Here is a 26,682-nt window from a genome sequence, read left to right as displayed (position 1 = left end):
TTTCTTTTGGCTTTCTGTATATTTAATTTTCCCTCAGGATTGAAAACTTTTGACTCTTACATGATTATAGGATATAATGCTATTTTGCCTTAATAATGGCCTCCTTTCTGCTAAGTTATATATGGATCTCTTTTTTCTACTTTATGCCTGTGGGTTCAAGAGAGAACAAATTTGATTCTTTAATCTCTGTTTTAAAAAGTTACTCTAGCTATGACAACATTCCTTTCATGAACGCCTTCAAGAATAAAAAGTTACTCTAGCTATGACAACATTCATTTCATGAACGCCTTCAAGAAAACAGTGGTGCTTTTTTATGAAGCTGAAGTTCTGAGTGAAGAACTCATTCTAAAGTGGTATAAAGATGAACGAGGGGAAGTGACTGCTTTCATGCTTCTGCGTGTGACTGTCCAGTTCCCCCAGCCCTATGCACTGAAGAGACTCCTCTTTCCCCGTTGCATATTCCTTACTGCTCTGGTGTAAATGAATTGACCGTGTATGTGTGGATTTATTGCTAGACCCTCTGTTCTGTTCCGTTGATCTATATGTCTGTTTTTATGCCAATACCATACTGTTTTGATTGTGATAGATTTGTAGTAAAGTCTGAAACAAGAAGTGTGATGTCACCAGTCTTGTTCTTCTTTCTAAAGATTTGTTTTGGCTATTTAGAGTCCTTGTGTCTCAAATTTTAGGATTGTTTGTTCTGTTTCTGTGGAAAATGCCATTGAAATTTTGATAGGAATGGCATAAAATATGTAGATTGGTTTTGGTAGTGTGGACATTTCAATAACAATATTAATTCTTCCAATCCATGAAAACACAGTATCTTTCCATTTATTTGTGTTCAGTTTGTTTCATCAGTGTCTTATAGTTTTCAGGTTAATAGTCTTTCGCCTCCTTGGTTAAATTTATTCCTAGATGTTTTATCCATATGTATGTAAATAGAATGTTTTTCTTAATTTTCCTTTCTGATATTTATTCTGTTCATTATTAGTATATAGAAATGCAACAGGTTTTTTTGGTATTGTTTTTGTTACCTCACAACTTTACCAAATTTATTACTTATAACGATTTTTTGGTGGAATATTTAGGATTTTATATTATGTCATGTCATCTTCAACTAGTGACAGTTTTACTTGCCTTTATTTCTTTTTCTTGCCTGTTTACTCTGTCTAGGACTTGCAAAATGGTATTGAATAAAAGTGGTGAGTAGGCATCCTTGTCCCGTTCCAGATTTTGGAGGGAAAGCTTTTGGGTTTTCACCATTGAGTATGATGTTAGCTTGTCATATATGACCTTTATTATGTTGAGGTTTATTCCCTCTTTACTCACTTTGTTGAGAGGTTTTTGTCATAAATGGATGTTGGATTTTGTCAAATGCTTTTTTGGCATCTATGGACATGATCGTATGATTTTTATTCTTCATTTTATTAATGTGGTGTATCACATTAATTTATTCGTGGGTATTGAAAAATCCATGCATCTCTGTAGTAAATCCCTTTTGATCATGGTGTACGATCCTTTTAATATATTGTATTTTGGATATTTACCAGTTTTTAAATAACCTTGTTGTATTTCAGGGATTTCCATCTCTATGAGTTATAAATTCCCAGAACAGAATCTAGAATATTCATTTCCTTAGTTTCCTTTGCAGCTCAGGCATGGATATGTAGCACACTATATTTCCCGTATTCCTAAATGAGCTTGAGAAGAGAGGCTTGGCACAGAACCCATTTTTCTGGCAAGAGTTAGCGTCAGTGGTTGCAGAGTCAAGTTACTGTTCCAGAAGTGTCATTGGCGTAGCAGGAGCAGATGTATTAAAGTTGAGTTTCTGCCAACGTCCTAAATATAGTGTATCATGCTCCATGAGCATAGAAATGGTGGTAGTTTTTTCTAGTGCCCTGTAGGCAGTAGCAGTTTTCATCATCAGGCCAGTTCATGGTATTGCTTTGGACAGTGTTCCTGAAAGGTTAGCCTCAAGCCTGCCTGATTCTTAAGCCCTCACAGTAATTAATTAAGCCCCTTGAGTTAGACCAATAAACTGTTAATAGATGCCTTTTCTGCCTAATTAGCCAGTCAGCTTTTGTTACTTTTAACTAAGAACAATAGAAGTTGTTGCCAAGAAGTGAGATACCTGAGATTATACAACATAAAATATGAAATGAAAGCAGGGGTTGGGGAGAGTGTTGTTAGCATGGACCTGACCATCCCAGGCCTTAAGCTGGTGGCCCTTGTTATGTAGTGGTGAACATACCACTTACTGTTTCTTAGGAGTGCAGCTACAGCAATAGGGGTGTTATCAGAATGTCAGTATGTGCTCGTTATTTCTTTCTACTTTCAGCAAAATATTGAAAAAGAGGATTAATGCAGATTAAATGAGTCAGTCTGTGAAGCAAAGATGGAAAGAAGTACAGCTTTGCTAGGGGCCCTTTCTCGCCACATCCTGAACTGATTGAGGGTCCTATAATTTAGAGCCTTGCAGACCTGAAAAAATGCCAGCTGCTACTATCCACTAAAACTGAAGCCAGTACAAGCAAGGGACCTCTTAGCTCTAATATGAAATAAGATCAGTATCCCTAATCGTTCTCTTTTGCCAGACAAAGATCAGATATAGGGTGCATTTATTCACCTGAGCCTGTAGATTTTCATTGTGTTAAGACGTGTCCATTAAACTAAGGGGTAGGGAGGTTTGGGACAACATAGAGACCATTGCCAAAGGATGAAAATATTCATGCTTAGTAATTGTCAGGATGTTTGCCTGTCGCTACTTGTACATGGAAATGACTGGGAGAAAATAGATGTGTAGCTTATAAAATTTTTGAATAAATTGTATTGCCAGAAACCCCAAGCATAGCTAGGTCTCTTCAGCTCTTAAAGGCCATCCCAATCCCTTAACCCATATCAACAGGACGTAAACTGTGAAAACTTCCGAGTGTCAAAGAAGAGCATTTTCCCTAATATCCCCACATCTGGATCCCCTAGAGGACAGACCAGGAGCCTTGAAGGACAGTGGATAATAGAGGGTCTTTGGGTCTCCCAGAAAACAGGATGAGCTACTGCCAGTTTGGCCGACCGGAGTTTATTGCTTTGCCATGAGCAAGGAGCTCTTGCTCTTCCTGTCCAGAAGGATTTAGGATTTGCTGTGGAGCAGTAACTGCCATGTGTTTTCCATTCCAGGTTTCTATTGCTGTATCCTGTTGTTCTTTGCTGTGGTCCAGTAGGCAGCTACCGTGTGACCCACAGCTGGACCTAATGGAAAGGCTACAGCACATCATCTGGAGGTCCTGGTTTTGAACATGGATGAGACCTTAGGGGTCAGATAGCAAACAGATGTAGCTTTCTGTGTATGGGAAGAAGGGTGTATATTCATGTTATGCAGCCAAAAGGGTGGTAGGCTTGTTGCCTCTCCAGTATCTATTCTTTCTTACTAACTGAAAAACTATGTTGAGAGTAGAGTGTGACAGGCAGGGAGCAGTGGGGTAGGGATGATTTTTTAGACCATGTAACACCTTTCTGGCCAGTGCAAAGCAGCTGTCTGCTGAATGTTGCTTCCAATAAAGCTGTTGTTTTTCCATTAAAAAGGCATAGGCCAAGCCGGCACTCCGCTTTTTGCCCCCTTCCCCCTTCCTGCCTGGAATGCAGAGGGGATGTGGCAGCAGCATTGACAACAGACACCACGCATGAAGGAAAGGCAGAGAGCCTGGGTCCTTGGAGGCGGTAGTAAGGCCCTGCCTTAGCCTAGGGTCGCCTTAATCTGTATTTCCTGATACGTGAGAAAATTAAATCTCTTACTTACTTAAACCATTTTTTGTTGGACTTTTGGTTAATCTGTCTTTTCCACTAGCTTGTGAACTATTTGAAGCTGAGGAGGCTTTTTTCTTTTTAATTGAGGTATATACTTAACATGTAACATTACATTAGTTTCAGGCATACAACATAATGATTCTATATTTATATATATTTTGAAATGATCACCACAGTAAATTGAGTTAATCTGTCCCCATACATACTAACAAATTTTTTTTTTTTCTCATGGTGAGGACTTTGAAGACTCTCTTAAGCAACTTTCAAATATGCAATACAATGTTATTAACTGCAGTCACTGTGCTGTACTGAGGTGACTATTATATATTCATCTCTGTGTCTTCTTTTCTTGATGTAATGCCCAGGAAAAAATAAGCACCTATATGTTTGATAAGTGAAACAATTTACTGTCGTTGTTAATAAGTTAAAACCTAAACTGTAATATGCTCTCTGATGAAACCTACAAAGATTTGGAAGCAGCAAGTGAGATATAAATAATGGTTAAATAATAGTTATTTAACGAGTTCTCATTTCAGTAAGCCAGATTTACCATGTGGCTCATAAAAGTATTTTCTTTAGTCAGCTCACTTCTCCTTTTTGTAAGAATTTCAGTTTTCCTTTTGAATTGAATTTATTATAAGAGTTTTTTAATGATTCAAATTTATAGAAAAGATACAAGAAAAGTCAAAGAATATGTTAATTCCCTTTATCCAGATTCTACAAATTCTAACAGTTTACCACATTAGCTTTATCATCTCTCCCTCATTTTTTTCCTGAAGTTTCTGAAGGTAAATTGCAGACATAATGTGGGTTTTTTTTCCCCCAGATGAGCATTTTTCAGATCATAACAGCCTGCTTGAGTTTAGAGCTGGAGAAATACTTCAGTGTATATTTTGTAAAAATATTTCTTTGTGTATTTCCTAAATTTGCAAAGACATTCTCTTACATAACAACAGTATAATGATCAAGGTCAGTATATTAATGTTGATTCAGTTCTTTTATTCAAATTTTTCTGTTTGTCCTAACAGCGTCCTTTATAGCAGAAGAAAAAAAAAATGGATTGGCTAGATCTCTGCTCTAAGATCCAGTTGAGGATCACACAAATGGCTTTTAATCATCATGTTTTTTAGTTTTCCTTTCATCTGGAGCAGTTCCTTGGTCTGTCTTTGTCTTTCATGACCTTGTTGTTTTTGAAGAATATAAGCAAGTTACTTCATAGAATTTGGTGTGAGCATCTTTGATTGTAACAGTTCACTTGATTCCACTTAGTTCTTCTCCTAAAAGTTTTGTATCTTACAAGCTTTTCCGCAGTTGACTTCAGCAGGATGTCTTACCTAGGGCTCAGCGTTTGTTGTCATCATCATCCTTGTTGTTGAACAGTGTTTCCCATTCGGGCCTTACTGTCATTTTAAACAGCGAGTCCTTCACTCCACAGCCTGTCCCGCACATATCTCGCTTGTCCCCGCTAAATTCCAGAAGCACTCTTCTGTTACGATGACCACGCAGAATGCCTCCAGTTGACAGCCACAGTTCTGTTGGATTTGCAGTTGCCTGTGGGGTCTTAGTTCCACCAGGCAGGGAAGTGGCACCCTGCAGTGAGAGTGCAGAGTGCTAACCCCTGGACTGACAGGGAATTCCCTGAGATCTTTAAAGTAGAAAAGTCGTCTTGCTTTTTATATCGTTGGTACTATAAACTAATTTTCCACTTGATAGTTTTAATTATCATTAACCTGCAGTCTGCTACTTGTCTGACAAGGTGTTTTGTTGTTATTTTTTTATTTAAAATTTAATTGAAGGCTAATGTTGTTATTTAATTATATTTAATAAAGTGTTAATTTGGTCATGTATTTTTTTGTATAACCTGAAATGAGAATCCTACTAAACTATCCATTTAAAATAAAGAACACCACCTTAGAAGGTAACTGAAGTAAAATATCACTGGGAAGATTTATCTTAAAACTAGATATTTTACTGTTACAAATTTTAGGGGGAAAAGAGTTTATTTGAATTGAATTTTAATGACATTAAATACTCTCTTTGTTTTTCTTTCAGAATTGGTCCCTAGGAAAGACCTTCTTATAGAAAATGTGCCATATTGTGATGCACCAACTCAGAAGCAATGACTTTTACTAAAAAAATAAAATTAAGTCTTTGTCAATTTTTAATTTTAAAATATACAACTCTAACCAAACTCCTGGAAATGCAGATATTTTTCTCTAAAATGGCATATTGAAAATGAGTGAATTATAGTTTCATAACTAGCTTTCATGTTGAAAAGACATTGCTGAAAACTGTGGAACATAGTTAAGTATTTCTAAAGAACATTAGGTAAGAAGACATTTCATTTTCATTGAAAATCAAACAGCATAAAGTGAAATATATGGCTAGGGAGTTATATTCACTTCTCTTTGACCTTGATGAGTATTTTGGTTTTATCATAGCTATTTGAGAATGAAGTGTTTTGGCAGGTTGGTGGCTTTTTTCCCATGTGAACGGAAACTATTAGATTAAAATTACTAGATTAAATGAATGTTTAGTCTCCCAAAAGATTAAATGAGTCTAAAAGTCACAGTTGTGCCAACACTCCATAGAAGGTGGCCTTTGTTTCCTAAAAGACTGAAATCATTTCAGTAGCTAAGAAATAATAATACAGTTTCATTTTAGAGACAGAGTATATCTCTGTGTTCCTGAAAGAAAACTTTGAATCAGTCTTCTGAAGATAGATGAATAAAAAGTCAAAATCATGTATGATAAAAGGAATAAAGAAATCCTAATTTCTTAAGGAAATAGTGGCCCTTGATCAAACTATATAATACAGGCTTAGTAGAATTAGCTGCACTTAGACCACAGCCAGAGATTATTGTGAAAATATAATATGTGGCTGCATCCTCTTCATTATAATCAGTAAGATCTAAGTGGCTTGTTTTCTTCAACGTGTTTCTTTCCTGACAAGACTGACAGTATCCCAAAACAGCTTGGCATTCTACCATCTAATGGTAGGAACTACAGAATTGTATTTAATATTCTTCTTGTTTCTCTTTTATCTGTACATCTCTACCCTTCCGTTTGCTCGGTGAACAGTGTGTTCCCTTCATTCACTGGTCAGTTCTCCGTTTGATGACACAGGGTTTTTAATTTTTACAAGATTCTCAACGCGAAATGCTTTGTTTGTTGGCAAAAACATATTGGTATAGTCATACTGAATATAAATGTCATATTTTAAAAAGTATTTAATTTTAGTAAGTAAATTGTTGAAATTATTTTGACATAGTATACTTAACAGTAAACCAGAGACTACCCTTTATGTTACCTAATAATTTGAAGATTAGTTAGTATATGAAATGAATTATATAGAAGATTCATTACATAACTTTTTATCTCTCATACATATTTCTTATTGTGTGTATGGAAATTAAACCTACATAAAAGTAAAAGTTGCTTCACATTTGAAATTTGCCCTTTTAAGAAGATGCTGAAAGTCTTCATAATACAATCACTGGTAAATTCTCTGACTTACTATTATTATTACCGTTATTATTTCTCTAAACGTCTGTATTTTATATATTGAGGAAAGTTGAAGAAGTTTGATGTATATTTTAATTGTTTCAGTATTATTTAACATTTTTAGAAGTTTCTATCTAGCTTTTTTCTTTAATCTGAATTCCCTTGTTCTTCACTCATGTTAATTTAAATATCTCATCAAAAAGTAGTTCTTTATTTTTGCAATGTAGTTATCATTAGGAACAATAGAGATTAATAATTAACATGTAAAATTAATGTTTTTTCATTAATTCAAATGTTTATTAAAGCTAGTAGCTTAGACATTTTAAGACGTGTATATAATATATACATCATTTATATGTATATGTATTACATATGTGTGTATGTGTATATATGTACGTGTGTGTGTGTGTGCATTATGTCTTTGTGCCTTAAGACTCTGCCATAAATTTCATTTGTAATATACTAAGATATCAACTATAGGTTTCACTGTCATAATAAAATGTTTAGATTTGGCACCCTATCCTTAAATAGCATGTATTTATATTTCAAATGAATTTTAACATTATTTAATAGTTTTATTAGATCAGTTAAAACAATTTATGAGATTTTGGCCTGTTGTGAAACAAAGATTTTCAGTGCTCTAGAGAGTAAATTTTGAGAACGATGAATATCTTAGTGCCTCACTTCTCAGGTACGATGTCAAATTGAATTAAATCTCTTTTAGTTAGGTTAAAAAAAACTTCCTATGTTTCCAAAGAGAATTACCCACATCTAACATTTCACTTTGACTGTTGAAACCTATTGAAAGAAGATGGTACAAACTCTAATTGCAGATATCTAGGCTCAGAGGCCCAGCAGGACTTTGTAAAACAATCTTTTGGCAGAAGTTAGAAAGGGTGTATGGCAGGAGAATCAGATTTGGCAGGCATGTGTGAGGAAGAATCCTTCACTAAAGATTTGAAGCTAAGGGAAATACGAGAGAGAGCTTGCATAACATTTGGTTCAGAACATTGAAATAAAGACTTGAGTCTAATTGTGTTTAACTTGGTCCTCGTTTTGCCTGCTGTTGCATATTTTAACATTAGTACAATGTCCAAAAAAATGCAAAGTAATAAGAATAGGTGGAATAGCAATCATTTCCCTGTAAGCACAAAGCCATAGGTCAACAAAGAAATGAAAATTCCAATTCTTAAGCAGAATTTTCTAAAGTGAAAGTAGATAAATACAAAATTAATTTAACTTTACTATATATCAGGAGTAACCTATGAGAAGTGAAATGGAAAAAAGATCCTGTTTATAATAGCAAACAAAACTATAAAATAAGAAGCAACTTTAAAAATATATATAGAACTAAAAAATGAAAGACAAACTCTGTATTCCTAGATGAGATAATTTATAGTTGGTGGATATCATTCCCATACTTATTTTATACTTTTATTAAATGTGTGTGTATTCAGAACAATATGGAGTTTTGTTCTGTGGCTTTAAAATGCAAATGAATAGTGTTATGCCTCATATATTCTACAGCTTGCTTTTTACCACACATTAAGTTTTGAGATTTATCTATATTGTTGGATAAGTATCTAGGTATTTCAGTTTTATGTCTTATTCTGTTGTAACAATAAGCTAGTTTGTTTATCCATGTCTCTTGATAAGCAATAGCATTGTTTCATTTTTTTTTTGATATTGCAAACAAATTTGCTGAAAATGCTGGCACATGGATTCTTGCACCAATGTAAAAGTTTATCTGAATATATACCAAGAAGCAGAACTGTTAGGCATAGTGTATGTACATATTTTAGTCTTCTAGGAATCTAGTAACTTTACCAATTGATACTCCAATAACATGTGTAAGATTCCTTTTCTCCATATCCCCACTGTTGTTATGTATGACTTTTCTCACTTTTGTCAAACTGATGAATATGAAAAGGTATCACATTGTTTTAATTTGCATTTCTGGATTACTGATGAGGTGGATCGTCCTGCCATGTTTATGGTCATTACAGTTTTCCATTATGAATGTGAACTCGTATCCTTTGCTCACCTTGCTCTGTTGGGTTACCTGGTTTTTCTTACTGCTTCCTTATATAGTCTTGCTATTTTCCTTTGTTGGTTATCTGTGATGCAACTGCCTTTTTCCAGTATGTAATTTGTATTTGAATTCTATGATAAGCCTGTAGTTTGGGGCTTTATTTTTAGTGTATTCCTTTAAATAAATCTTTTCCTTTATTAATTTTGCATTTATAGCTTTTTAAGAAATTCTTTTCTACTCCAAAGTCATAAAAATGTTCTAGTATACACTTTCCTCTGAATACTGATGTTTTGCTTTTTATGTTTGGGCCTTTCTTCCATCTAGAATTTATTTTTGTTTATGATATGAGCCGGATATATATATATATTTTTAATAAGGTGACAGTTTGCTTCACCATCATTTATTGAGTAGCCCCCCTTTTTTTTTCTGGTACCATGTAAAACTACTTTGATCATATCCCAAGTTACTATTGGACTCAGTCTAACCCTCTTAGCTATTCAGGGACTTTGCTCCTACAATTCTCCTCTGTCCTTTGCCAAATATTTTTTCCCCCTCTGTCCACTGGATTATTCTCAACAGCATTCAACATTATGAAATATTTCCCATCTTAAAAATTTTTTTCTTGAACCCCACCCTCAAGCTTCAGTACCACTATTCTGCTCTTCCTTGTCCTAAGAAGTTTCTATCTTTACTGTCTCTTCTCCATACCATTCTCTCTTATACCAACCTCAGTCAGAATTTAATCCCAACCACTCCACTAAAACCCTTCTTGTCCCAGTTACTGTTGACCTGTGCTTGGAAAGTCTAAAGGTCAGTTCTCAATTCTTATTTTATTCATTCTGTCATCAGCAACTGGCATTAATTGATCATTCCCTCTCTCTTGAGCAAAGACCTAGACACACATTTATTGTAGACTTACCATAAGTAGGATACAGCCATGAACCAAAGCAAAAAAAAAAAAAAAATTCCTACCTCGTCATCTGTTTATAATTTTACATACACTCAGCCCTTCTTGATGCTGCTTTCAGCCTTCTCTGGGAAGAATAACCTGTAGGAACCACCTGAAATGGCTCCTGTATCCTCTGACCTATGGTTGGTTCAGCCAGTGGGGGACCCTGACCAGAGATCAGGAGTAGGGAAGAGAGCAACGGCAGGTATTTCTTTGCCTGGCTCTGTCCCTGAGAGATTGCCTCACGGGGTGTCCCTCAAAGTTTCTCTCAGGCTGACCTCTGTACAGTTCTTTCCTTCCTGTTTGGATAAGAGCTTCCCTCTCATCTTCAGATCTGGGGTAGCAACATCTTATCTGCTCCTATCCATATGAGTTCCTTTACACATACAGTTTTGTAAACAGTCCCTTTATGAATAAATCTTCCACAAACATATATAAAAGTACATCATTATTTCCTTTTGAGACTGTCACTAATTCACTTCCCTGGGAGAACTTAACTTTCTGTAGGTGAGAGACATATAATAAACACAATTTTAAAATAAATTAGAAGGTGATAAGTAACATGGAGAAAGATAAGGCAGAAAAGGGAGAGGGGAAAGCTAGAAGAACAGTGTTGCAATTTTAAGTCCTGAGATCAGGGAAGGTCCAACTAAGGAAGTGATAGTTGAACCAAGATGAAGGATCTGAGACTCGAGCCCTGCAGATATCTAAGGGACGAGCTTTCCAAGCAGAGGAAACTGCTAATACAATGTTGCTGAGACAGGTTCTCATCTGCTGTGTTTTAGGAGCCAGGAGCAAAGTGATTATAAATGGGGAGTAGTAGGAGACAAAGTCATAGAAATGATACGGCAGAGGAGTGTAGATGCCAGATTATATAGGCTGTTTTTAAGGACTGGTTTTTGCTCTGAATAAAATGCAGAGCCATTAGATGGTTTTGGGAAGAGGAGCGATATGATCTGATTTTAAGTTTTAAAGACATCATTCTGGCTGTTGTGCTGAGAATAGATCATGGTGGCAAAGATGAATGCAGGGTTTCCAGCTAAAAGTTTCTCGCATATTATTCTGGGTAAGAGATGATAGTGGCTTACACCAGAGTGGCAGTGGTAATGGTGGTGAGAAGTGGCAGAATTCTGGGTATATTTTAATAGAGCTCCTAGATTTACTGATGGATTGAAATGAGGCGAAAGCAAGGAGTCAGGCATGAATCCCAAGGGTTTTGGCCTGAGCAGGTGAAAGGATATTGTTGCCATCAATTGTAATGTGGAATAAAACAAGACTTGTGAAAAAAAAGATGACATGTTTCGTTTTGGGCATGTGTTAACTGGGTCAGGAAGGTCTGAAGTAAGAAATGGCAACCCACTCCAGTATTCTTGCCTGGAAAATTCCATGGACAGAGGAGCCTGGTGGGCCACAGTCCATGGGATTGCAGTGTCAGACACTACTGAGCACGTACATATCATTATTCATTGAAATAGCTGAAAGATGATCCAAGTGTAGATGTTAATAAGACTTGGATTAAGGTCTGTAGTTCAGAAAGTGGTCTGGGCTGGAGGTACAAATTTGGGAGCCATTAATATAGATAAAATATTTATAATCATGATATTGGATAAAATCACCAAGAAATTGATTATATATATAGAAGAAGAAATGGAGAAGGAAATGGCTACTCACTCGAGTATTCTTGCCTGGAAAATCTTACGGACAGAGGAGCCTGGCAGGCTATAGTCCGTGGGGTTGCAAAGAGTCAGACATGACTGAGCAACTGAGCACGCATGCATAGGAGAAGAAAAGTCAATGAGTCTTTTGGGGCACTTGGATGTTAAAAGTTAAAGAGGTAAGAGACAAAGAAGTTTCCAATAAGGTAGGATGAAAACAAAGAGAATGTAGAGCAAAAGTTATCAAACTATGGCTCACAGGGGCCAGATCTGACCCCCTGTCTTTTTTTGTAAGTAAACTTTTATTGGAATACTACCAAACTTAACTCATTTACATCTTCTCTTTGGCTGTTTTCATACTACAGTGGCATAGTTGAGTCATTTCAACAGAAACTGTATGATCCCCAAAGCCCAAAATTGCTATCTGGCTCCCTTACAGAAAAAGTTTGTTGGCCTCTGGTGTATAGAATCTTGGAAGTCAAGTCAAAACAAGTGTTTCATTGAGAGGGAGTGACTGCATTGTGATCATGATTAAAATTCCATTAGAAAAACCAACATGGAGCTGACTTTGGTGACTTCAGCAAGATAGTATCAGTGAAATAATTGGAGAAACATACTCTTGTTCATTATTCCCAGGTCTCTAAACTTATTGTAGTCACAGTTAAAATTGCAGTAGCATTTTTGTAAAGAACCGGTAAATTTACTCAACTTTATGAGGAATAATAAAGGTTCTTAATCAGCTAAATCAGCTGTGGCAAAAGAGTAAAAGTGGGTATGCATATGCAAAAAAGTGGAGCTCTGGTCCACGCTTGGCACCATATACAAAATAATCTCAAAATCAATCATAGAGCTAAATATAAAATCTCAAACTGTAAAACTTAACTGAATTAACAGGAGAAAATCTTTGTGACTTTGTTTAGGCCAAGATTTCTGAGCTATAACACCAAAAGCACAATACATAAAAATGAATTGGATTTTGTCAAAATTAAAAAAAAACTTTGCTCTGTAAAAGATAACTGTTAAGAGAATGAGAGGAAAAGCCACAGACTGGGAGAAAATATTTATAAATCATAAACTAATAACAAAACTTTTATCCAGAAAATATAAAGAACTTTTAATCATAAGATAATAAAAAAATTTAATTAGATAAATATTTAAGTACATACTTCATCAGAAAATATATAAATGGAAAGCACATAAAAAGATCTCAACATCATTTGTCATTACAAATTAAAATCATAATGAGATACTACTATGTACTTATTAGAAGAGCTAAAATTAGAATGACTGAACATACCAAGTCTTCGCAAAGTTGTAAAAGAACCAAAATCTTCATACATTACTGGGAGAAATATAAAGTGGCAGAACAACTTTGGAAAAATATTCAGCCATTTCTTACAAAGTTTAGTGTTCACTTCCTTTATGACTGAAACCTCTCACTCCTAGATACTTACCCAAGAGAAGTGAAAGCATGAAGATTTACATGTTTATATTATACCGCAAAGGAAACCATCAACTAAATAAAAAGGCAACTTCCATAATGAGGAAAATGTTTACAAGTAATATATTGGTAAGAGGTTATAATATAAAGAACTCATACAACCAAATAGCAAAAAAAAGTAATTTTAAAATGGGCAGTGGATCTGAATGGATGTTTTTCCAAAGAAGACATTCAATGGACAACAGGTACATGAAAAGATGGTTTTGGGGTATTTTTTAGGTTTTTTTTTTCTTTTTTTCTTTTTTTTTGCCGAGCTATGTGGCTTGAGGGATCTTCATTCCCCAACCAGGATTGAACCTAGGCTCTCAGCAGAGAAAGTATGGACTCCTAACCACTGGACCACAAGGGAATTTCTGAAAAGATATCCCATATCACTAATCCTCAGGGTAATGCAAACCAAAACCACAGTGAACTATCATCTCACACCTGTTAGAATAGCTGTTAACAAAAAGATAAGAAATAGCAAGTGCGTGGCAAGGGTGTGGAGAAAAGGGGGCTCCTGTGCACTGTGAGTGGGAATGTAACTTGGTGCAGCCACTATGGAAAACAGTATGGAGGATTCTCAAAAAGTTAGTACACCTGTATGGCCCAACCGCTACATTTCTGGGTATTTATCTGAAAAACATGGAAACACTAATTTGAAAAGATACATTCACGCCTGTGTTTATTGTGCCTTTATTTATAATAGTCAAGATATTGAAACAGCATGTGTGTGTGTGTATCAGTGGGTGAATGGATAAAGGTGTGACTTACATATACAAAAGAATGAAATCCTGCTATTTGCAACAACATGGATGGACCTTGAAGGTATTATGTTAAGTAAGTTGGAGAAAGACAAAACGCTTATGATTTCACTAGTATGTGAAATCTTAAAAAGTAAAAACAAACTCCTAGATACAGAGATCAGATTAGTGGTTACCAGAGGGAAAGGAGGCCAACTGTATGGTGATGAATGGTAACGAAATTTGTGATGGTGCTCACTTTGTAGTTAAACAGATGTTGAAGTATAATGCTGTACTGTTGAAGTGTATATACCTTTTTAAAAATAGGCCTACCATATGATCCAGCAGTTCTATTTCTGGATGTTTATCTGAAGGAAGTGAAAATGCTAACTGGAAAAAAATATACTCACCCCCATGTTCGTTGCAGCATTATTTATTATAGCCAAGACATTGAAGCAACTTAAGTGTCTTTTAATGAATGACTGATGAAGAAAATGTATATATGTGTATATATGTACATGTGTGTATGCATATAGACAATGGAATATGATTCAGCCATTTAAAAAGAAAGAAAGCTTGCCATTTATGACAACTTGGGTGGACCCTGTCTGCTGAGTCAAATGGAGAAAGACAGATATCAGATGTGCTTACTTATATGTGAAATCTAAGAAGAAAACAAAAAACTCAAACTCATAGTAATGGGTTCTTGGTTTGAGGAGTGGGAGAAATGGTCGAAGAGAATCAAAAGATACAAACTTACACAGTTATAAAATAAACCATGGGTTTGTAATGTACAGCATGGTGACTACAGCGAATGATATCGTATATTTGAAAGTTGCTAAGGGTATGTCTTAAAAGTTTTCATCACAAGAAAAAAAGATCTGCAGCTGTGCATGGACTTAATGTGGTGATCATTTGACAATATGTACAAACATTGAATCATATTGTGTGCCTAATATTAGTATAATGTTGAATGTCAATTATATCTCAATTTTTTAAAAAAGACTTACTTGTAGCAGCTTTATTTGTAATGGCACCAAACTGGAAACAAAACAAATATCCATCAACAGATGAAGAAATAAACAAATTAGTATATCTATACACTGGAATACTTCTCACAAATAAAAACAAATGAACTATTGCTCAGTTCAGGTCAGTTCTGTCACTCAGTCATGTCTCAACTCTTTGCGAACCCATGAACTGCAGCACGCCAGGCCTCCCTATCCATCACCAACTCCCGGAGTCCACCCAAACCCATGTCCGTTGAGTTGGTGAAGCCATCCAACCATCTCATCCTCTGTCATCCCCTTCTCCTACTCTCAATCTTGCCTGTATCGGGGTCTTTTCCAGTGAGTCAGCTCTTCACATCAGGTGGCCAAAGTAATGGAGTTTCAGCTTCAACATCAGTCCTTCCAATGAACACCCAGGACTGATCTCCTTTAGGATGGATGGTTGAATCTCCTTGGAGTCCAAGGGACTCTCAAGAGTCTTCTCCAACACCACAGTTCAAAAGCCTCAATTCTTTGGCACTCAGCTTTCTTTAATAGTCCAACTCTCACATCCATACATGACCACTGGAAAAACCATAGCCTTGACTAGATGGACCTTTGTTGGCAAAGTAATTCCTCTGCTTTTTAATATGCTATCTAGGTTGGTCATAACTTTCCTTCCAAGGAGTAGTTCAGTTCAGTTCAGTTCAGTCGCTCAGTCGTGTCCGACTCTTTGCAACCCCGTGAATTGCAGCACGCCAGGCCTCCCTGTCCATCACCAACTCCCGGAGTTCACTCAGACTCATGTCCATCGAGTCAGTGATGCCATCCAGCCATCTCATCCTCTGTCCTCCCCTTCTCCTCCTGCCCCCAATCCCTCCCAGCATCAGAGTCTTTTCCAATGAGTCAACTCTTCGTATGAGGTGGCCAAAGTACTGGAGTTTCAGCTTTAGCATCATTCCTTCCAAAGAAATCCCAGGGCTGATCTCCTTCAGAATGGACTGGTTGCATCTCCTTGCAGTCCAAGGGACTCTCAAGAGTCTTCTCCAACACCACAGTTCAAAAGCATCAATTCTTCAGCGCTCAGCTTTCTTCACAGTCCAACTCTCACATCCATACATGACCACTGGAAAAACCATAGCCTTGACTGCTGCTGCTGCTGCTGCTGCTGCTAAGTCACTTCAGTCGTGTCCTACTCTGTGCAACCCCATAGACGGCAGCCCACCAGGCTCCCCGGTCCCTGGGGTTCTCCAGGCAAGAACACTGGAGTGGGTTGCCATTTCCTTCTCCAATGCATGAAAGTGAAAAGTGAAAGTGAAGTTGCTCAGTTGTGTCCGACTCTTCTCGACCCCATGGACTGCAGCCTACCAGGCTCCTCCATCCATGGGATTTTCCAGGCAAGAGAGTATTGGAGTGGGGTGCCATTGCCTTCTCCCATAACCTTGACTAGACGGACCTTTGTTGGCAAAGTAATGTCTCTGCTTTTGAATATGCTATCTAGGTTGGTCATAACTTTCCTTCCAAGGAGTAAGCATCTTTTAATTTCATGGCTGCAGTCACCATCTGCAGTGATTTTGGAGCCCAAAAAAACAAAGTCTGACACTGTTTCCACTGTTTCCCCATCTATTTCCCATGAAGTGATGGGACCAGATGCCATGATCTTCATTTTCTGAATGTTGAGTTTTAAGCCAACTTTTTCAGTCTCCTCTTTCACCTTCATCAAGAGGCTTTTCAGTTCCTCTTCACTTTCTGCCAAGCGTCTTTTCATTTCATGGCTGCAATCACCATCTGCAGTGATTTTGGAACTATTGCTACAAACAAGAAAATAGATGAATCTCAAAATACTTACCCTGAGTGAAAGAAACCAGACAAAAACAAGGACATATTTTATGATTCCATTTATGTAAAGTTCTAGAAAACGAGAATTAATTCATAATCACTGAAAGTAGATCAGTAGTTGCCAGAGAAAGAGCAGGGAGATGGGTGGAGGGAGGGATTGAAAAGGTGCATGAGGAAATTTCAAAGGGTGATGGATATTTTTATTATTTTGATTGTGGTGATGGTTTCATGGGTGTATGTACATTTTTAATATGTACAGTTAACTATTTCAGTCATAATAAAGCTGTTTAAAAAGTACTACAAAGGTGTAATGATTTTTTTTTTTTAAGTGTAGTATTGGTGAAAGAACTAAAGAACGGTTAAGCAGTTGACCAGAAGAGAGAGCTCAGGGGTAAACTTATATACTCTCTTTCTGTACTAATATATACATTTTATAGTCTATACATTGTTAATAGTTCTTTCAGTGACTCTCTGTGTGAAAACATTTATTTTTGCCCTTTCTCTTGAATAATAGTTTCATTAAGTACAGAATTCCATGGCACCATTATTTCCCTTAGCACTTCACAGATACTGTTGCATTGTCTTTTAACCTCTTATTTTACTGCTGCGAAGTCTATCAGCAATCTAATTGCAGCTCGTTTTGGCTAGTTTGCCCTTTAAAGATTGTTTAAAGATTTTTGCCTTGTCTTTGGTAGTTTAGGCAGCGATTTTCTTTTCATTTATCCTGCTCAACACTTGGTGTACTTCATCTTTCTGAAGATTGATGTGTATTAATTATGCAAATTTCTTGCCGTAATATATTCAAATATCGCCTCACAAGCACCCTCTCTTTCCTCCTACGGGAGCTCCTGTGAGGCCTCTCGTGCTGTGCTTCCCTCTGGTCACTTTGCTTACTTTCACTGGTTTTCTGTCTGTTCTGGTTCACTACCGCTTTCTTCAGCTGCAGCTGTCTTATCTGGTGTTTGTCCACCCCATGTATTTCTCTTTTAATTTCCGTAACTTTATTTTTCGTTTCTAGGTACTGTGTATGCTTTTTATATCAAATGCGTTGTTCCTTTTTCACAGTAATATGTTCCTTATATCTTTTACAGCTTTCATCATTTAAAGATAATTTCACACTCTTTCAGAACATGCTGTTGTGTCAAGTATTTAGGTCATCAGTACTCCTCTTTGTTCATGACACAGTCTTTCCTTGTGTGTTTTATAGTTTTTGATCGTATGTCTGTCTTGAAGAGCAGTTGCTAATTCACTGAGGATCCTATAATGGAGCTGTGGACTGTGATATAGGTGCTAGAGATTCAAAGAGAAGGTAGTTTAGCAGGAAGGACTCTCAGAAGGTAGGCAATTATAGTGTAATTAATGCTACACAGGAAATAAAATTTTAAGAATATAAATGTATTAATGGTTTGCAAAATATACAAGATAGTGTGCTTTAACCTCTTAAGGAAGTAAACATAAAATAACTCATACCTAACACCATTTAAAATATATAAATTGGAATGAAAAACATAAATTTTGTGAGGCAAGCAGAAGTTTGGGGGAACCTTAAGCTTTCTGCCACAAACGTCTTTTGTACCTTTTTTTTTTCCCCTTGTATCTTTTACTCTGGCAACAGAGTGAAAAGCATACTGTTTTAGGTAAGATTTCCAGAGAAACAGACGTCAAGACAGAGATATGCATGCAGGAGGTTTAAATTAGAGAGTACTGTCAGGAATAACTTCTGTGAGAGAGTGAGAGTAGCAAGATTGGGCAGAGGGAGTTGTTGAATTCTGCAGTGCAGCTACACTGGAGGCTGTCAGACTTGTTCTGAAGTAAGGACTGGGCTGTTATTCCTGAGTATCAATAGTCACTGAAGGTGGGGCAACCCCAGGGAAAAGAAAAAACCTGAGTAAGGCAGTTTCCTTCAATGGGACAACTCCTAGAAAGAACAGTAGCTGTTAACAGCCCCAGAACTAGGGAAAAGAATGCCTCCTTCTGAAGGGGACATCTGGTCCATGCACAGAATCCACTGTACCAAATAAGGCTTTTCCATAATTAGCTCAAAGTGCTTGAGCAAGAGAGGCAAAATTCTAAAACTGGGTGTTTCTCTTCTGAGAAATAAGTATCCCAGGGATAGTTTAGTACCTATTCAGACCAAAAGAAGATGGCAAGCCCATAAAAAAGAAGAGCTAATTTTGAGTTGAGATTCAAAGTGAGTTAATGTATGGAGGTCATTATTCATTTAATAAATTATCTAACATCATCTGGAGATAAGCTTACTAAAGAGTGAACAGGAAACTAAGTTCTGATAATGGCTTTTGTCAGTGAAAATTGGGTCTTTGAATAAATCATTTATCATCCCTAGATTTCAGTTTTTTTGAGGAATCTATTCTGGTGTTCATGGCTGCTGTATCAATTTACACCCTACTAAAAGTTTTTAAGGGTTCCCTTATCTCCATGTCCATGCCAACATTTATTTGTCATCTCGATGCTAGCCATTCTGACAAGTGTGAAGTGTTATCTCAATGTGATTTTGATTTGCAAAGTGATTAATCATCATTTTGATGATTAATTATGTCAAGCATTTTTTCATGTGCCTGTTGGCCATTTGTCTGTCTTGTTTGAAAAAAAAAAATCTCTTCTGAACTTCTGCCCATTTTTATTTCATTGGTTTTTTTTTTTTATGTTGAGCTCTTTGAGCTGTTTCTACATTTTGGATATTTGGGTATTGGTCATAGCAACTTCACTTTCACTTTTCACCTTCATGCATTGGAGAGGGAAATGGCAACCCACTCCAGTGTTCTTGCCTGGAGAATCCCAGGGGTGGGGGAGCCTGGCAGGCTGCTGTCTATGGGGTCGCACAGAGTCCGACACAACTGAAGTGACTTAGCAGCAGCAGCAGCAGCAGCATATCATTTGCAAATATTTTTTCCCATTCAGTAGATTGACTTTTCATTTTGTCGATGGTTTCCTTTGCTGTGCAAAAACTTTTAAATTTTATTACGTCCTATTGGTTTGTTTTTGCTTTTATTTCTTTTACTTTAGGAGACATATGCAAAAAAAAATATGGCTACAATTTATGTCAGTGTTCCACCTATCTTTTTTCTAGGAGTTTTATATGGGTCTTGATCTTATATATAGGTGTTTAATCCATTTTGAATGTATTTTTGTATATGGTATAAGAAAATGTCCTAATTTCATTATGCTACATATTTTCCCAGAACTTCTTATTAAAGAGCCTGTCTTGTCTTCACTGTATATTCTCATCTTTGCTGTAGATGAATTGGTCATAAGTGTGTGGGTTTGTTTATTTATTTCTATCCTGTTCCACTGGTCTGAATTTCCATTTTTGTGCCAGTACCATTCTGTTTGGATTACTGTAGTTTTATAGTCACTCAGTGGCTTATAATTTTCTCTTTGTGATATATTTGTCTGATTTTGGTATGAAGGTGATGCTGGCCTCGTAGAATGAGTTTGGAAGTGTTCTTTCCTCTGCAGTTTTTTGGAATAGCTTGAGAAAGATAGGTGTTAACACTGAATATTTGGTAGTGAAGCCAGACCTGTAAAGCCTTAACCTGTGAAGGCTTCTGGTCCTGGACTATTGTTTTTGGGAGTTTTTCAATTACTGATTGAATTTCACTATTGGCAATTGGTCTGGTTGGATTTTCTGTTTCTTCTTGGTTCAATCTTACAAGATTGTACATTTTCTAGGAATTTGTCCATTTCTCCTAGGTTGTCCGTTTTATTGGTATATAGTTGTTCTTACTAATGTCTCATGGTCCTTTGTATTTCTGTGGCACCAGTTGTAACTTTTCTTTTTTCATTTCTGATTCTATTGATTTGGGCCCTCTTCTTTTCTTGATGAGCCAGGCTAAAGGTTTATCAATTTTGTATATCTTTTCAAAGAATCTGCTTTTAATTTCATTCATCTTTTCTTTTTTTTTTTTAGTCTCTATTTCATTTGTTTATGCTCTGATCTTTATTATTTCTTTCCTTCTCTAACTTTGGATTTTGTTTCCTGTTCTTCTAGTTTCTGTAGATATAATGTTAGTTTATTTGAAATTGTCCTTGTTTTCCTGAGATAGGCTTGTGTCACTATGATAAACTTCACTCTTAATAACTGCACACAACATAAACAAGCAGAAATGCATGAGACACTAAAAGGCCCATGGAGTTTTGAGGCTACTGCTGGTTCACTGGTGGGCAGACCCAGGCCCCTGGATCTCTGACTTCAGGGTCCCAGGGGTCCTGGAGCTGCTGTTGGTCCACTGGGGGGCTGGGCAAGTTCCTGACACAGCTGGCTGTGGAGTCCTGGTGTCCCGGAGCTTGTGTCAGCCCACTAGTGAATGAGGCCAGGTCCTGGGGCAGCTGGGTGAGGACTCCAAGGTGTCTCAGAGCTGGTTTGGGCCTCCTGAAGAGTGGGCTGGGTCCTCTCGCAGAAGGCTATGGGGCTGTAGTGGTCTTGGAATCAGTGTCTGCCTGCTGGGTGGAGCCTGAGCCCAGGAAATCCTGGACCTGGTGCCTGCCAGTGGTGGGTGGAGCTGGGTCCCAGGCTCTCTGGCTTCAGGACCCACTGCTAGATCAGGCTGAGGCATGAGGGTCCTAATCCTAGGGTTACTGCCACCTTGCTGGTAGGCAGAGCAGGGCCAGATCCTATAGCTTAAGCTAGAGGGAGGATTCTAAAGTGGTTCTTGCCAGAACCAGTGTTCACGTGGTTGAACAAGCTCCCCAAAATGGCTGCTACCAGAATCTGTGTCCCTAGGGTGACTCCAGTTGCCTCCATGTCTCTCTGGGAGACTCTCCAAGATCAGCAGGTGGGTCTGACCCAGGATCCTTTCAAATAACTGCTTCTGCCCTAGCTCCCTGAGCATGTGAGATTTTGTGTGCATCCTTTAAGAAAAGAGACTTTTATTTCCTACAGTCCTCTGAGTGTCCTGAATGTAAGCCCCACTGGCCTTCAAAGTCAAATGTCCTGGGGATTCATCTTCCCAGTGCAGGACCTCTGGAATGGGGAGCCCAGTGTGGTGCTTGGATCACTCACTCCTTGAAGGAAATCTCTGCAATTGTCATCATCCTCCCATTTGTGGGTCACCTGCTCAGGGAATGGGTATCGACTATTCTGCATCTCTGCCCCTCCCCTGCACATCTTGAGGTTCCTTTATAACTTTAATTGTAAACCGTCTTTTCTACTAGATTCCAGTCTTTTTCATATTGATGAGAATACGAGACTGATCTCATTCACAGCTGCTCTGTGAATAGTTGTCATTTTGGTGTGCCCATGAGAGGTGGTGAACTCAGGGTCTTCCTACTCCACCATCTTGGCCAATGAAAGTTTTTATTTAAAAAAAAAAGCACAAGTATGTGACATTGTAAGTCCCTATGATCTTGGCATAGTGACTTGAACATGATGTAGTTTAAAAACAAAAGAAATTGTTGTTATTAATAATGGTGACAAAATAATGATGTACATTATACCAGTAAGTGGTCAACTCATAATCCTGCTGTATTTCAAAATTTTTAAACAATCAATTACCATTCAACTAAGTCTGGCACCAGGAAGTTCCCTGATTGATAGCAGCTTATATATAAGCCCACATTTGTTTCTAATTCTGAATGTATCTCAGTATCCCCTTTCTGAAGTATGAAATTCTGACCTTTTACATTAAAACACAAGGTCTGGCCATTTTTCCAGAAACTGTAGAGATTTATTACTTCCCTCCGTAATAGCGAACCAGTAAGGCTGAAAAATAAGAATTTGGTGTGATGGGTCAGTAACACTTGTATTCAGGACTTAAACTGCTATAAACACCATTTGCAAACACATTGTGTTATGGCTCTGATACACAGTGCAGGAAAAGAAAAGCTCTGGGTGGCCACAGCATCTATGATGTTGGTGTCTCCTGGAATAAGATCTTGATTAATTCTGCTTATGATTACTCTAATTCATCTGTATTTTGTATCAGTGTGGCTGAGTAATGTTTGGTACAGTAATTAGAAGTACTGAATTTCTGTAAACGAAAGCTATCAGTACACCATGCTCTGATCACATACTCGCACTTAATGATGTCATTTGTTTTAGGAATAACCCAACTTAAAAATACTTTTGACTTTTTTCTCAGGAAGTGTTTCCAAGCAAGCAGCACGTAACCCTTCATCTGCAGTGGCACATTTAGCTAATGTGACTTTAAAGCACCTTTATAGAACATCTAATTATAGATGTAGAAAATGGGGTAGAATGGCAGGAGATAATAAATCATTTAAGATCACAAAGTAAATTAGGGCAGAACTCTGTTGTTGGTAGTTTGTTCAGGACAAGCCATTCTCAAAGTGGTAGTTTGTGAACCGTGTGCTATGCCTGATTGCTCGAGCACAGGTCTACATTATCCGTGCCTGTGTGTATTTGACTTTAATCTTCAAGTTATACACACTTTGTGTGTCTCCAAGGCAGAAGTATTTCCAGGAGTGCCTCACTTGAGACTTAAGTGTTTTGCTCATCCAATCTGTGATCCAGTGTAAATTAGTCAGGGTTTTCTAGAGAAACAGAGTGGTACATCTAAATGCTTACTGCAGATGGTGACTGCAGCCATGCAATTAGAAGACGCTTGCTCCTTGGAAGGAAAGTTATGACCAACCTAGATAGCATTTTCAAAAGCAGAGACATTACTTTGCCATCAAAGGTTCATCTAGTCAGGGCTATGGTTTTTCCTGTGGTCATATATGAATGGGAGAGTTGGACTGTGAAGAAGGCTGAGCGCCGAAGAATTGATGCTTTTGAACTGTGGTGTTGGAGAAGACTCTTGAGAGTCCCTTGGACTGCAAGGAGATTCAACCAGTCCATTCTGAAGGAGATCAGCCCTGGGATTTCTTTGGAAGGAATGATGCTAAAGCTGAAACTCCAGGACTTTGGCCACCTGATGCGAAGAGTTGACTCATTGGAAAAGACTCTGCTGCTGGGAGGGATTGGGGGCAGGAGGAGAAGGGGACGACAGAGGATGAGATGGCTGGATGGCATCACTGACTCGATGGATGTGAGTTTGAGTGAACTCCAGGAGTTGGTGATGGACAGGGAGGCCTGGCGTGCTGCAATTCATGGGGTCGCAAAAAGTCGGACACAACTGAGCGACTGATCTGATCTGATCTGATTATAGGACTTGGCTCATGCCAGTTATGGAGGCCAAGTCCCATGATCTGCCATCTCCAAGCTGAAGAACCAGGAAAGCCAGTGATATGGATTCAGCCCCAGTCCAAAGGCCTAAGAACAGGAGTGGGAGAACCATGTGGTGTCAGTCCAGATTGGAGTCTGACCAGGACCAGGATGTCCGTGTCTGAGGGCGGGAGAAGATGGATATCTCAGCTCCAACAGAGCAGATTCGTCCTTCTTCTACCTTTTGTTCTGTTTGCACCTACCTCATTGGTAAGGAAGACCATGTTTACTCACGCTGCTGACTCAAATGCTAATCTCTTCTGGAGACACCCTCACAGAAATGCCCAGAAATAGGGTCTTACCAACTATTTGGACATCCTTTAGCCAATCAGGTTGACCCATGAAATTATTCATCATACCCAGCCAACTCAGCATTTATTAACTACACCCTCTCCTATGCAAAGTACCAGATACTGTGCAAAATACGCATGAAGTGAGAAATGTAAACCTTACCCTCAGAATTTACAATGCAGTACGCCTTTGTATGAGCGCACCATCAGTGGAAAAAACAGCAACAAGGCCCAGAATACCCACAGTTTCCCCAGAAAGTGACCCTTTCATAACTGCTTGTGTTACAGGCCGGAGGAACTTCATGCCCAGCAGAATAGCCTCTGACTTCTTTGTTTCATTTTTCCACCTCTACAGTTTATAAGATAGGAAAATATGTTTACTTACTTGCAGAAAATGAGCTTTTCTTTCTCATTTTTTTTCTCTATTCGTAGCCCTCTTTTTTCCCCACTTGCTATCAGTTGTTTTCCATAGGTGAATTGTGTGAATTTTCATATTTTATTAATTGTTAAATACTGGTAATTGAAAAAACATGACAAGTTAGCATTGATTCACATGTATACATAAAGTCAGAAATAGTTTGAATAGTTAAACTATACCTGAAGCATTATTCACAATAAACGTTGTACCACGTTGTAAGTTTAGTGTGATAATTAGCAATATAAATTATGTGTCACCCCCAAACCTTTCAAGTAGTTCTGACTCATCATTACATAAGGCTTGCAATTGGTTAACACTCCCAGAAAATTGTTTGGATTCATAAGAAACAGTAGCTAAGTTTTTCGACTTTAAAATCTCTGTGAAGACAAGAAATTTCTACTCAGTCAAATTTCAGTATTGAAGTGGAATCTCATAATACAAAGATAAAACAGATTTTTCACAAACCCACAAAGTAGTAAGTAGTTCTTAGCAATCCAGATGTCCCTGAGTCCTGATATAGAATATTCCGGAGTAGGTGGGATCACTGGCTTTCATCACTAGACTGCATGGACTACTCCCAGCTTACGCACTAGCTCTGTGTGCAGTGTCTGGTTATCTAATCTCTCTGTTCCTCAGCTTCCTCATCTATAAAGGAGAATAATGGTCCTACTTGTAATTAATTAAATACATTTTAACTACTTAGAGCAGTGCCTGGTGCTGTTCTTAATATGTTAGCTATTATTTGCATTATTTGATAATGAGAGTTAATCAAAGAGAACAGAGCTATTGCTAAATGAAATTTTAAACAAAGTGAATGCAGGTGAAGACTCACACATCACTGCCCTTGTATTTGCATTTCTACTCTTTGTCTGTTGCAGATGAGTACCCTGTGATCCCGTTTGGTGTCAGATGACATACTGTCTGCTCCTTGTCCAGATCTTGTACTTCGCCCGGCTTCTTTAACAGAGTGACAGTGACCAGCATGAAAGCAGGGGAGGACGTGAGTGTGGGGCACAGCACCCTGCGCTTCTCAGTACCGTTCCCAGCGTTTCCCTCAGAAAGAAAAATACAGATTGCGCTGTCATTGTTTACCTTCATCCTACTGCTTATCCAGCCTTGGCTACTTACTCTGCTTGCCACCAAGCTTCTAGATTTGTCCAAGATTCAAGTCTTCAGGCCTCTCCCCCTGAAAGGTACAATAAGCGCTGACTGGTTTCTTAGCTAATGTGATGAAGTCATTGTCGCCCCATCCATTTTCTCAAAATAGCAGGTTATTTTCTTTCCTTCCTAGCAGTGTTTCTTAGCTAATTTATTGACTCATCATCACCCTGTCTATTTACTTAAAATAGAAAATCGTTTCTTTCTTCTCCTTTCTAGTCCTAAATGGAACTCAACTGACTGTAAAACTTAAGTGTTTCTTTCCTCATTTCCACCTGATGTTTTAATCAGCTCAGGACCATCTTCAAACCAGAAGTGAATGTCAGCGTCCACCGTAAAGACCCCTCTCTTCGGCCTTCCCTAAGTGTGCATGGGGCCTCGACCTCCGCTCCTGGAACTGGGCATGTGTGTGCAGGGTGAGTGCTGGGGGAGGGTGTGTAGGGGCACAGCTGCCAACTTGAGAAGCTGACTTTCCGTTGATCTGACAAACACTCTGCTTTCTTATGACCAGTAGTATAAGCCATATTTTAAAAATACAATTTTCCACATAAAGAAAAATGTCCTCCCCAGTAACTTATTGCCATAGATGAATTATTCATGCTCTGTTTGAGTCTGTTCCCTCAGCTTATGCACTAGGTCTT

At 37.9% G+C, this 26,682-nt stretch overlaps 1 protein-coding gene across 4 annotated transcripts in view; it reads left to right on the top strand.

The window, feature by feature from the left end:
- LYRM7 (LYR motif containing 7) overlaps positions 1-9,538 on the top strand; it is a 31,140-nt gene extending 21,602 nt beyond the window's left edge. For all 4 annotated transcript variants that reach the window (XM_070793210.1, XM_070793209.1, XM_019964583.2 and 1 more), the window contains exon 5: positions 5,854-9,538. In XM_070793210.1, coding sequence (XP_070649311.1) covers positions 5,854-5,883 — 30 coding nt within the window. In that variant the 3' untranslated portion in view covers positions 5,884-9,538. The remainder of the gene's footprint in view (positions 1-5,853) is intronic.
- The last annotated feature ends 17,144 nt before the right edge of the window (positions 9,539-26,682 follow it).

This window comes from Bos indicus, chromosome 7 (assembly GCF_029378745.1).
Source record: "Bos indicus isolate NIAB-ARS_2022 breed Sahiwal x Tharparkar chromosome 7, NIAB-ARS_B.indTharparkar_mat_pri_1.0, whole genome shotgun sequence".
Classification (NCBI taxonomy): Eukaryota; Metazoa; Chordata; class Mammalia; order Artiodactyla; family Bovidae; genus Bos; species Bos indicus.
Note: the sequence above shows the minus strand (reverse complement) of the source record. Positions and strands in the feature narration are given on the sequence as shown.